The sequence below is a fragment of the Bos indicus genome, chromosome 4 (assembly GCF_029378745.1).
Source record: "Bos indicus isolate NIAB-ARS_2022 breed Sahiwal x Tharparkar chromosome 4, NIAB-ARS_B.indTharparkar_mat_pri_1.0, whole genome shotgun sequence".
Classification (NCBI taxonomy): Eukaryota; Metazoa; Chordata; class Mammalia; order Artiodactyla; family Bovidae; genus Bos; species Bos indicus.
The window spans coordinates 113532857-113546152 of NC_091763.1; the positions used below are offsets into that span (position 1 = coordinate 113532857).

General features: G+C 45.1%; 1 protein-coding gene and 1 pseudogene across 2 annotated transcripts; one reads left to right on the forward strand and one right to left on the reverse strand.

Moving 5' to 3' along the window:
- Positions 1-900: 900 nt before the first annotated feature.
- On the reverse strand, positions 901-3186 carry LOC139182594 (sulfate transporter pseudogene; annotated as a pseudogene).
- Positions 3187-6094: 2908 nt separating this feature from the next.
- On the forward strand, positions 6095-13296 carry LOC109557779 (GTPase IMAP family member 4). 2 transcript variants are annotated; one of them, XM_019959296.2, is made up of 3 exons: positions 6095-6192; positions 8872-8925; positions 11594-13296. In XM_019959296.2, exons 2-3 carry the CDS (start codon positions 8886-8888, stop codon positions 12502-12504), a joined length of 951 nt encoding a protein of 316 aa, XP_019814855.2. In that variant the 5' UTR covers positions 6095-6192; positions 8872-8885; the 3' UTR covers positions 12505-13296. The 2 variants fall into 2 exon arrangements, with proteins under 2 accessions (XP_019814855.2, XP_070644484.1); XM_070788383.1 differs by lacking the exon at positions 6095-6192 and adding an exon at positions 6835-6858.

Here is a 13296-nt window from a genome sequence, read left to right on the forward strand (position 1 = left end):
GGCTGACTAAAAGCATCAAATGTATCATCAAGAGTGTTCTGTATAAAGTTGGGCTGGCTGGTAGGATTTTGCAAACCTGCTTAGCCATTAGACTCTTGGTAAGACTTTGCCTGAGAGGAATTGTCAGAGACCTGACTGCCATCTGGGGGTGGCGGGGCGCAGTGGTCAGGGAAGACAAGGACTAGGGAAGCCCAAAGTGAGCACAAACTTGTCTAATTACTAACCTGCACTCAGGAAGCCTCTTGACCTGCTCTTGCAGGACCAGACACAGTATTCTTTCCCTACATCCGTTCTACTCCCTCTCTAGGAAACCCTGCCAAACAGGCTCCAGGACTTCTCATGTAAATGCCATCTTTACCCCTTCACCTCCTGAGGAAGGAAGAGTCCAGATACTTATCTCCTAAAACAAGATGGTCATTAAATCTGGGTGCTACTCCCCAATTGGAGAAGACTCTTGAGAATCCCTTGGACTGCAAGGAGATCCAACCAGTCCATCCTAAAGGAGATCAGTCCTGGGTGTTCTTTGGAAGGAATGATGCTAAAGCTGAAACTCCAGTACTTTGGCCACCTCATGTGAAGAGTTGACTCATTGGAAAAGACTCTGATGCTGGAAGGGATTGGGGGCAGGAGGAGAAGAGGATGACAGAGGATGAGATGTCTGGATGGCATCACCGACTCGATGGACGTGAGTTTGAGTGAACTCCAGGAGTTGGTGATGGACAGGGAGGCCTGGCGTGCTGCGATTCATGGGGTCACAAAGAGTCGGACATGACTGAGCCACTGAACTACAGTTCAATTCAACAGATACTCATTTAATTCCATATGTGCAAGAAAGCTGAAAACCTCGGTAGTTTCTTCTTTTTGATTCTGCCTAACTAAAAGCTCTGCTGCATTTATGTATCAACGATGGCCATCAGCTTCAAAGGCACAGTTCTGTCCAGCCAAAAGGCCAAAATCTCCATGGGGGGCAATTTCCAGGTCCACGGCACAAAATGCTGCACATCTGAAATTTTAAACAACTGGCTAGACAGTATTCCTTCCTTCCATCTACTTTCTCAATCACTGGAAAAGCTCAGACCACTGGAACATAGATATCTTTCAAATTTTGAGAGTCTTCCACAAAAGTCATTCTTCACATATACTGTAAAAGAGATTTTCCTCTGCTTTTCTCCAGTACTCTCCCTGGACCAGGGAGTCCCTCACAGAGGGATTGCACTTAGCCAGCAGAACCTGGATGCCAAAGGCTTCATAAACCCTGAGAACTTCTTTCATCACGTGGATCCCTGCTGGATCTAAAAGCTGTATTGCACTGTAGTCAGTCACGATGGTGTGGAACTCTAAGGAATGGGAAAGTCGCACTGAAACTTCATCCTGGATTCCACTGAGAGCGGCTATTTCCCTTTTGATCTTTTTCTTTGCTACCTTCTTCTGAGCTGCCTATGAAATGATTGGATGGCATCACCGGTTCAATGGACATGAGTTTCAGCAAGCTCTGGGATTTGGTGATGGACATGGAGGCCTGGCGGGCTGCAGTCCATGGGATCGCAAAGAGTCGGACGCAACTGAGCGACTGAACTTAACTGGTTACTAAGACTGGATTGGGGGGGGGGGGCGGTGGGTAGTTTATAAAGAAGATTTAAAATATTCTCTGTTCATGTAATAGAGAGCGGATTCAAAGTGGACAACCTTGATGGCTGACTTAGCCTGACAGGTCTTGTAGGCAGACATGGATTCAAAGATTTCAGGCTCTTTTGTTGGGCCAAGCAATGAAGTCTTTGACTTCTGAGTGTAGAGGATGAGCGAAAACAAGAAAAACCAACTCCAATAAGCAGGCCTATTTCAGTACTTGGTTCAGAGGACAGCACAGTACCAAATAATATAACTGTATCCATTCGGTTAATCCTCCACATCGTCCATGGAATTCTCTAGGCCAGGATACTAGAGTGGGTAGCCGTTCCCTTCTCCAGGGGATCTTCCAAACCCAGGGATTGAACAGGAGTCTCCTGCATCACAGGCGGATCCTTTACCAGCTGAGCTTCCAGGAAAGCACCACATCTTGGGCAGATTCTTAAATTTACTTAGGGCTCTCCAGGGATTTGGCTTTCAAGGTGGCACTAGTGATAAAGAATGCACCTGCCAATGCAGGAGACTTAAGAGATGCAGGGTGTAATCCTGAGTCAGGAAGATCCCCTGGAGGAGGGCATGGCAACCCACTCCGGTATTGTTGCCTGGAGAAGTCCCATGGACAGAGGAGCCTGGTGGGCTACAGTCCATGGGGTCACAAAGAGTCGGATATGACTGAGCTTCTAACACTTTCACTTTCACTAATGAATAATCCCCACCATTACTCCAATGGAGTCTGAGTCCAGGGAGATACTTGGCCTGAGATGTAACAGCTGTGAAGGAGGCACAGGTGACAAATCCACTCAGCAAGGCATCTGAGAGAGAGACTGAAACAAAGCCCACTTGATAGAGCGCATTGCTGCCTGAAAAACTCCAACCTTAAAGGTGACCATACTGTCAACTATAATGTCATAGCTACTTGTGTTACATATCTTGCCTGATGTCTGGCTTAATAGTGTGCTTCCACCTGAAACCATTCCCAAAGAAGGAGCAACATGGGCAGTGTCACTGCCAGCTCTGTACAATTCTCAGTCAACTACAGCTGACTGGTCATAAGGCACAACACTCCAAAGATGCCCACAGAGATGTGATGGAGGTCCCCAGTAGGAAGTAAACTGAGCCAACAAAAAAAGATGTGTGTAGACCATCGGTATTTTCCTGGCCAGCCAAGAGAGAATAAGCAGTGGGCCGGGGCACCAACAAGATGCCCCCAGTCAAGCCAGACATCACATCTCCTAAAATGTTTTCCTCCAGATTACATTTTGGGGGCCACTGCAAAACAGGAAGGAAACCAAAAATGATATTTTGGGGTTTGGTTGGATTGCACTGGAAATTGTAGGTTTTTGTGGCAAATTGCCTGAAGTTGGTATCTGGTTTCTCTTAAGGCTCCAAGTGGACCCTAGGATAAGGTCTGCAATGATCATTGGTCTCAAATTGCTGAAAGTTGTTACGTGATTCCTCTTCATGCTCCAGGGGGGATCCTACATGAGACCTGTATTGGTTATTTCCTTTAACTGAGTCCTCAGATGAAAGGTTATCTTGCTTTTTATTTTTCAAAGACATTTCTGGAGATAGATGTTCCAGCCTCGCTGAGCAAGAAATCAGATTGGCGAATTCACATAGGAGCTCTTCATCTCTCAATGCAACTGGTGCAGGACTCTCTTCTCACTTTCTACCTTCAGGCCAAGCTAGTTTGAGTGCATTCCTTCTACTTTGGAATAGCTCTCTGTGATTTCCGAGTCAAGAGACTTTTCCAAACTGCTTGATTCTGGGCCACCCACACACAACCTGCCTTCAAGGAGCGTCTTCCACCATGGCAGGACTGAGGGGATAAGGTGGTGTGGGCAGAGGCAGCCCACCTCCAGGCCAGCGTCCCTTTAACCCATCGACCCCTTGCCCACCCATTGCCTGGTCCCTGGAAGAGGAGGGCCCAGCCAGGCAGGGCAGGGGAGTGGCATGCAGGCACCATCTAGGAGGTGCAGAAGGTGACTCTAGAGTGAAAGCCCAGCATGGTTTGTTGATATTTTGTTGAGGACATTTGCATATATGTTCATCAGTGATATTGGCCTATACTTTTCTTTTTGTGTGTTATCTTTTCTGATTTTGATATCAGAGTGATGCTGGCCTCATACAATGAGTTCAGAAGTATTTCTTCCTCAGCAATTTTTAAAAATCATTTGAGGAGGATAGCTGTTAACATTTTCTTTTCTTTTTTAACATTTTCCTAAATGTTTGGTAGAATTCACTTGTGAAGCCATCTGGTCCTGGACTTTGTTTCTTGGTCTGAATAACACATTCAGTTTCATAATTAGTTATTGTGAAAGTGAAAGTTGCTCGGATGTGTCCACGTCTTTGTGAACCCATGGACTGTACAGTCCAAGGAATTCTCCAGGCCAGAATACTGTAGTGGGTAGCCATTTCCTTCTCCAGGGGATCTTCTCGACCCTGGTCTCCTGCATTGCGGGTAGATTCTTTACCAGTATCCCCACCTGTCAAGTGGGAGACCTGGTTAGATTTTCCAATACGGAGACTATAGAACTGGTTATTGGTCTATTCATATATTTGATTTTTTTCCTGGTTCACTGTTGGGAGATTGTACCTTTCTAAGAATTTGTCCACTTCTTCCATGTTGTTCATTTTATTGGCAAGATTGTTTTAGCTATCCAGGGTCATTTGTGTTCCCATACAAATAGTAAAATTTTGTGCTCTAATTCTGTGAGAAATGCCATTGGTTATTTGATAGAAATTGCACTGAGTCTGTAGATTACTTTGGATAGTATAGAACACTATCATGACAGACATTTTCACAATATTGATTCTTCCAATCCATGAACATATATATATATACAGTTGCCTCCTGCCTCCCTGGGCGGCTCTCCAAGATCAGCAAATGGGTCTCCCTTAGGCTTCTGTCATATCACTGCTTCTGCACTGGGTCTCAGAGCATGAGAGATTTTGTCCATGCCCTTTGAGAATGGGGTCTCTGCTTTCCATGCCTTCTCGCTCTCCCATGCGTAAGTCCCGTGGCCTTCAAAGTTGCATGTTTTGGGGCTACTCAGGTGGCTCCAGAGAAGGCAATGGCAACCCACTCCAGTACACTTGCCTGGAAAATCCCATGGACAGAGGGGTGGCTGCAGTCCCTGGGGTCGCTAGGAGTCGGACACGACTGAGCGACTTCACTTTCACTTTTCACTTTCATGCATTGGAGAAGGAAATGGCAACCCACTCCAGTGTTCTTGCCTGGAGAATCCCAGGGATGGGGGAGCCTGGTGGGCTGCCGTCTATGGGGTCGCACAGAGTCGGACATGACTGAAGCGACTTAGCAGCAGCAGCAGCAGGTGGCTCAGTCATAAAGAATCTGCCTGCAATGCAGAACATGTGCATTCGATCCCTGGGTCAGGAAGATGCCCCGGAGAAGGGAATAGCTACCCACTCAAGGATTCTTGCCTGGAGAATCCCATGGACAGAGGACCCTGAGGGGCTACAGTCTATGGGGTCACAAAGAGCCAGCCACAACTTAGCAATGACACAACAAAGTCAGATATTTGGGGGGCTCACCTTTTTAGTGCAGGACACCCCCCCTCCAGGGAGCCTGAAGTGGAGCCCAATCCCTTGATCCTTGCGGAAAACCTCTGTTGTTGTGATTATCTTCCCATTTGCAAGTCACCTACCTAGGGATGCGGATCTTGACCTTACTCCCTCCTGTCTGTCTTGTTGTGGTTCCTTCTTTTTACCTTTAGCCGTGGAAAATCTTCTACTAGTTCTTAGATGACAGTTATTTTCTGCTGCTGCTGCTGCATCACTTTAGTCGTGTCCAACTCTGTGCGACCCCACAGACGGCAGCCCATGAGGCTTCCCCATCCCTGGGTTTCTCCAGGCAAGAACACTGCAGTGGGTTGCCATTTCCTTCTCCAATGCCTGAAAGTGAAAAGTGAAAGTGAAGTCGCTCAGTCGTGTCCGACTCTAGCGACCCCATGGACTGCAGCCTACCAGGCTCCTCCGTCCATGGGATTTTTTAGGCAAAAGTACTGGAGTGGGGTGCCATTGATGCTTATAATTCTAGTGTGCCCATAGGAGGAGTTACGCTCAGGGTCTTCCTACCCTGCCATCTTGGCCACACTCTGAGCGTCAGCACTCTGGTTTTGACCCAGTAGTTTTTTCTCGACTTTCACAGCATGACCCATCTTGTTTCCCTCCCTTCTGTAATCTCTGCATGGCCTAGTATGGTAGTGACTAGGCAGGTGTGGCCATTCAAATGTAACTTTCAATTAGACAATTTGGAATAAAATTTAAAATTCAGTTCTTCAATTACACTTCTTACATTTCATGAGCTCAATAACCCATGTGGCTCAGGGCAACCATACGGAACCACATAAAACAGTTTCATCTTTGCAAAGAGTTCTAACTCTCCTAGATGATCACGGGGGCAGCAGGTCTTTTGGGTGAGTTTGGATGGCTCCTCCCTCACTTCCTGTCTCCTCCTGCCTCCTCCTTTTAATAGCTTTGCATCACCTCCTGGTTCAGCCTTGTCTTCAAAGTAAGAGAAGGAGCAGGCCCCAGATTTTCTAGGTAAGGAAAGAGGTGTGTTTGTGGGGGTGAGAGGGAGGGAGGGAAATGTGTGATTTGATGGACAGGGACTCCTCCCCTGGATCTGTATCTTAAACCTCCTTGCAAACTTGCTCTCAGAATATATTTCTCATTGGGTTTCTGTTTGCTGTTTTTGATGATTTTAGGCTGCAATCTGTTTTGAAGGCTGAGCCCTACAAATTGATGCCTCTTTCCATGGTGATGGCTCAGAGGATACTTGTACAAACAAATGATTCCTCTCACCATTCATAGAATTTATAAGAAAACTTGAAGTTTTCAGGATTAGCATTGACCAAGCAGACAGAATTCATTCTGTGGGAAGCTGGTGTTGAGAAGAGCTCGAGGAGATGTAAGAGGCACAGCTCAGCACTTCCCCTGTTGCAAAACCAACACGCAGAGCAGGACCAGTGAGTCTGTTACCCAGTTAACTCTCTGCTCAGAGCCGCCCCTTTGGACCTGCCTCCTCAGGGACAGTCTCTTCCTGGGCCTCACCCCTAGTTGGGGAAGAGAAACTTTTAGAAGACAGGAGGAGGGAGATGCCAACCCATGTTACTGTCTACCATTCAGGAGAAGCAGGGGACCCACTGATGCTTGTTCCTTAAACAGTAGGAGGAGAATTCAGCCATCCAGTGTCAGTGTGTAGACAAGGTCAGTCCTCTGGTTTAATATCTGAACTAGGATAAACAGACCAGCATTAAAGAATGCTGAGGCAGAGTCCACAGACTGGACAGCAGACTTTAAGAAATAACCCAAACCTTGTGTGTTCCTATTTCTGGTATCTTACTCCTTCTCCTAACGCCCACAACCAACATCAACTTTATGAACAAAGCTTATTCTTTAAAATTTGGTGATTTCAGTTCCCAGTTTAATAGAAGCTGTTTCCTACTCTTATTCCTAATCGACTTTCAAAAGAAAGTGTTTCAAATTTGTATTTGATGCATTCCTACCAGATGACTCTATCTTTAGCAAATAGCATTTTCAGCCTGTTCTAGTTAAAATCTGCTCTGCTAAGAATTCTTCAAATGGCTTTCTCCATTGCCCAACCTTAGTAGGTAGTGATAAAAGAAAGCATCTAAAATGTAATGTAATGTTTCAAGAGCAATGTGGTTTTAACAAGGAGTTTTTTCACAGCCAGATGCAAGCGAGATATAAAGCTCAATCACAGAGGAGGCAAGAAACAGTGGGGTATTTTTTAATCAATTAATTCATTAAACAAATAGTTTTTGAGATCCATGCTTTATCCAATACTGTGCTTTCTTCCTCGGGAATAAGGGGGTATGCAAGACACAGACAGTTCACCATCACAAAGCTAGCAGTCTACAAGGAGACAGTAAAAAAAAGTCAAACCACTTCCTATCATAGTATGTATTCTACAGAAACTCTGGGGTGTAGTTAGAACAAACTTCAGACCAAACCTGTCTTGTTGGTTGATGATGTGGGTGGAGAGGCCCCCTCTGGAGAAATAACAAAACACTGAGGCTTCAGGGCTGAGCAGAAACCAGTTGGCCATTGGGTGGGGGTGGGAGTACTCCAGGGAGGGGGAGGTGCTCCTCAAAGATCTAAGAGCTGGGGGGAGCTTAGGGGATATAGGGGACACTGAGGAGGCCAGTATGATTAAAGCTTTTTGAGAGAGAGAGAGAAATTGATCGTGCAAGGCCTTTGGGATCATTCCAAGGGCTTTCAACTATTTGAAAAATAAAAAACAAAAGCAATCCATTAGAAAATCTAAACGAGAAAAAAACCAAATATCAAAAAGGCATCTGACAATGTATAGAGAGAGTAACATGGAAATATACATTACCATATATAAAATAGGTAGCCAGTGGGAATTTGCTGTATGACTCAGGGACTTCAAACTGGGGATCAGTAACAACCTAGAGGGGCAGGATGTGGAGGGATGTGGGAGGGATGTTCAAGTGGGAGCGAACATGGTAAACCTATGACTGATTCATGTTGATGTTTGGTAGAAACCAACACAATGCTGTAAAGCAATTATCCTTTGATTATAAATTTTATAAAGGCATCTGACTATTGAGTAGAGGAGGGATTGAAGATACAGTATTATTTGGGAGCCTACTACATTGCAATCAAATGATAGGGTTGGATTCACATGGAGATGGGGAGAAATGGATACTTTTTCATTTGGGGAACAAAAATCTATAGTATTTGGTGATGGACTGTGAGTAAGTGAGGAAAGAAGTATTTTAGAGATGACCCCAAGATTCTGCATGAGCCATTTTGTGATGCCACTTACTAAAATTTGAACCAGGCTAGGGATGGAAGTCAGGGTTTCATTTTGTCCAAATCGGTTGGAGATGCCCACAAAATTGCCAAATGGAGAATTTGTCTGGGATAGAAAAGGTTGTAACACTGGGAAGGGTCCAGGCTGCAGACTACATATAAATGGCACTCAGAGCAATAATTGAATAGAGGCGGGAAGGGCACTCAGAACCAGTGCCAAGAAGCACCTGAAGCACTAACATCTGTGTAAAGAAAAATGACTTCTGAAAATGACACTGAAAGCAGAATTAAGAAGTGTTGAGAAATAGAGGAGAGATCGAGTAGCAAGTTTATGAAGAAAGTATTGTTTACAGGAGGTCAATGTTTCTGGTTTGTTCTGTGTTTCCCTGACATAACATAGTTCTGTCTCTCTATTCCCAGGAATCCAAACCACAATGGCAGCCCAGTACCTCAGAGAACCCAGGACCAGCCACGGTGAGAGGCTACTTGGGGAGGGCAGCCAGGCTTGGTGGGGAGGGCTGGGACTCTCCTGCCCTGTCATCCAGCCAACCTGTACAAGAGTGAAACATCTTCAACCACATTTCTCATTTTCCCCTCATTTGCTCTGCTCTCTCATTCTCTACACCTTCTATGCATCCTCCTTGTGATGTAGCTTAACAGCGAGCAGGAAAGTTCCAATGCCCTGACTGTTCCCAGGCTTGATGAGGTTTCTTACTTGCTACTTCCTGCCATGTGGGCACATGGATCAGGGGCTGTGGCCTCCCAGGTGGTTTCTCTGCCCCTCTCTTCAGCCCGAGAGGACTGGGAAGGAGGAACGTGGGGGTGATCAATGCCTCTTTCAGGCCCCAAATTTCCCTGCTCCCAGTGGCCTCACTCTAAGCAACAAACTCAACAGACTGATCACTCCATTTCTCATATAACCCTCCCTCTACCCATTTATCCTAGGAATAGATTCTATCATTTGAGCTTATGCTGGTTCAGCAAATCACCCTGCAATTTAGGAACCTGAAACAGCAACCATTTAGTTGGCTTTTAATTTTGGGGGTCACTTGGGCTGTGCTTGGGTCTGGACCAACCTGGCTAATCTCAGCCAGACTGACTCATGTGGGGTGCTCGGCTGGTGGTTCAAGATGCAACACAATAATCTTGGATAGCCTCACAGATATGTCTGGTGGTCAGCAAGCTCTGGGTCGGCCAGGCAGACAGGGATAACAGGGCCTTGTGCCCTCACCAAGTAGGCTAGTCCAGGGCAGGTGTAGGGTTCCAAAAATCAGAAAGAGAAGGCAAAGCACAATGTGTCAGCACTTTTGGATTCTCTGCTTAACCATGTTTTCATGATCCTATGATCCAAAGCAAGTCACAAGGCCTAGTCAGACTGAAGGGTTGGAGAAACAGACTCAGCATCCTGATGAGAGGAGCTGAGAATCCTCTCATCCACTCAAGAGGCATGAGTGCAGAGATGGACTCCTTCGTGGCTATGGCTGCCAACTTCAGAGGTTGCCATCCATTCATTATCAGCATTGGCCAATGGTTGTAGTGTTGGCACTGGCCTTGGTGCCTTTTCACTGCCAGGCCATGAATTTCCTACACCCTCTCTCTAAGGCCAACCAATGCCCTGGGATCTCCTTAGGTTGGAGTTTCTATTGTGAGGCTAAGTATTAAGAATACTCTGAATTCTTTTTTTTTTAAGTTTTATTTTATTTTTAAACTTTACAAATTATATTAGTTTTGCCAAAATTCTTATGTACATTTTTTCTTAGATAAATCTTAGCCATCCCCTATCTAGTGTTTGCAGCATTGGGAAATTTACTTCTTTTATCCCGGGATTCTGGTTCTGAAATGGGGAAAAGTCTGCCTTAGGGATTCAGGGAGCAGCAAACACTTCTTCAGAAAGTGTGTGGGAGATGGAGATTAACTACAGATTTTGTGGACATCACAGGAGGGGTTTCTGCAAATTTCTGGTTCTGTTTGATTGATATTTTTTAAAGATTAGCCCATCTCACAGAATAGACTGAAAGGGACAATGTGGAAGTGGAGACACCTGTTAGGAGACTGCTGAGGCAGGGGTGGTGATGGAATCTGGACTGGAATGATGATCTTCAAAGCAGAGACAGGTGAACAGGTGAACAGGAGCCAAGAGAACATGCTGATGGGTTGGGTCTGGAATGTAGGGGAAAGAGGGGAGTCAAGGGTGACTCCTAGGTTTCTAGTCTGAGGGCCTGGGTGAATGGTGATGCCTCTGAAAATAACCTGGAGTTGGTAACAGTGTCTATGATGTTGTATGTGGGATAATGTAGGCATTGTCTCAAAGCAGAAATGGGTAAATATAACATAGGATTCCTCATGCAGGAATCAGACCCTTAAGTTCAAGGGCCGCCTGGCAAGGTCTGCCTTCTCGGAAAAACAGGCTTTCACATGTGACTGTCAATTGCCTTCCCTCTGGTCCTGGGTCTATGCCTGACAAATCCAGGGGACTTTGACTTTATAGACACATTGCAGAGATATGCAGAGACTTGCTAAATACAAACACAGAAAGAGCTGGTAGATGATTTGGTGTTTAAATTCAGATTTCAATTGCTGTGCTCTACTGCTCTGATATTAACTTTCAACTTTCCTAGGAAGTCAAATATGCATAATCAATTTTGTGTTATCTCCTATCTTATGAAGAACAGCTACTGGTAGCAACTCAGAGTCCTCTTCTTAATCACATTGTTTCCTCCTCTATGAGCTGTTTGTTTCCATAAGGTCAGAGTAAGAAGCTGAAAGGGATCCTGAAAAATATCTGTTACTGCTGTTCAGTTGCTAAGTCATGCCCATGGACTGCAGCTTGCCAGGTTGCTCCTTCCTCCACTCTCTCCTGGAGTTTGCTCAAATTCATGTCCATTGATTTGGTGATGCTGTCTAGCCATTTTATCCTCTGCCACCCGCTTCTCCTTTTGCCTTCAAACTTTCCCGGCATCAGAATCTTTTCCAGCGAGTCTGCTCTTTGCATCAGGTGGCCAAAGTTTTGGAACTTCAGCTTCAGCATCAGTCCTTCCAATGGATATTCAGGGTTGAATATTTATTCAGTGGGCGGGAGCCTTGCAGGGGAGACATTTGAAGTTCATTCTAACACTGGGTCTTCTGTTTCCTAATGTTCCAGGGCTTGCAAACTCTGGAGATTCCCAGCTGAGACTTGTCTTAGTGGGTAAGACTGGGGCAGGAAAAAGCGCAACAGGAAACAGCATCCTCAGAGAGAAAGTGTTTCCGTCTAGCTTTTCGGCTGTATCCATCACCAAGCACTGCAAGAAAGGAAGCACCACCTGGAAGGGGAGAGAAGTTGTCATCGTGGACACACCTGGCCTCTTTGACACGGAGGTCCCAGACTCTGAGACTCTCAAGGAGATTACCCGCTGCATGGTGCTGACTTCCCCGGGGCCTCACGCTCTGCTCCTGGTCATCCCAGTGGGCCGTTACACGCTGGAAGACCAGAAAGCCACAGAGAAGATCCTGACAATGTTTGGAGAGAGAGCTAGGGAACACATGATTCTCTTATTCACCCGGAAAGATGACTTAGAAGGCATGGATTTCCATGATTACTTAAAGCAAGCTCCTACAGCCATCCAAGAGCTGATTCGCAAGTTCAGAGATCGCTACTGTGTTTTCAACAACAAGGCCACAGGAGCTGAGCAGGAAAACCAGAGGGAGCAGCTGCTGGCCCTGGTCCAGGATGTGGTGGACAAGTGCAATGGTCGATACTACACGAATAGCCTGTATCAGAAGACCGAGGAGGAGATTCAGAAACAAATCCAAGTGTTACAAGAATATTACAGAAGAGAGCTCGAGAGAGCGAAAGCTCAGATAAAACAGGAGTTCAAAGAGGAAATCAGAAAGCTGAAGGATGAACTAGAACAGCAAAAGCAGAAGGTGGAAATGGAAAGGCAATTGGCAGAAACGGAGGCTCACTGGGTTTCAAAGCAGCAAACAGCCAGAGATGATGTTTTGAATCAGAATACGATACTTGAAATCATCCTTAATGTGTTCCGGGCTATTTACTCTCTGTTTAAGGATTAAACCTCATGAAAACCTGTCATATTTCCTGCATATTTTGGGGTGGTCTGCCCCATGTAACTCAGAGCATTGTCCTTTTTCTCTGAGACTCTCAGGGCTAAGGAGAGTAAATTCACTATTGATAATTGGTATATGTTTGATTGATTTAACAGGAAAGGGATAAATTCTCAACTTGTGAAACTCCAAAGCAGAAAGTATTGATGCTCCCTAATTTGTGAATTCTTTCTCAGAGACACCAAAACAGGGAATGCAGGAGACCAAAGAAGATGACCCCGATCTTTCTTTCTTTATCCCTAGAAAAGATTTCTCCTCTAGATTCTTTCTAGATTGGTGGGTGATCTTCCCCTACAGCTTTTTCTCACTTATTTTGTCTTTAGATGGCGCTGATCATCTTACCCTTATAGTTTATTAGAAAGATCAATTCTTTCCATTAGTTAAACTTACAGAAGGAGATACTGATGGAAATCCTTCTAGATGAATGAAAATTTGTTCACTTATAATTTTACTGAAGGCCTCAAATTGTTCCTTATCAACTAACCATTATGAATAAAGAGTTCTCCAGCATATAGATTTTTCAGAACTCAACTACTTGAAATGCCAAAAGTCCCAAAAGATATTCAACAGATAAGAGAATAATGCTTGGTGTATTCAGATATATCTGTAGGAAATCTTTGACCAACAGCAACCAGTTTGCAGAGTAACCAGTTCTCTCCTTTTCCTGTGAAACTAACAGCTGCCCCATGCAGATGAATTGTTTGCTTATTGTTATTTTAATAAAACTTTTCTGTTCTCCCA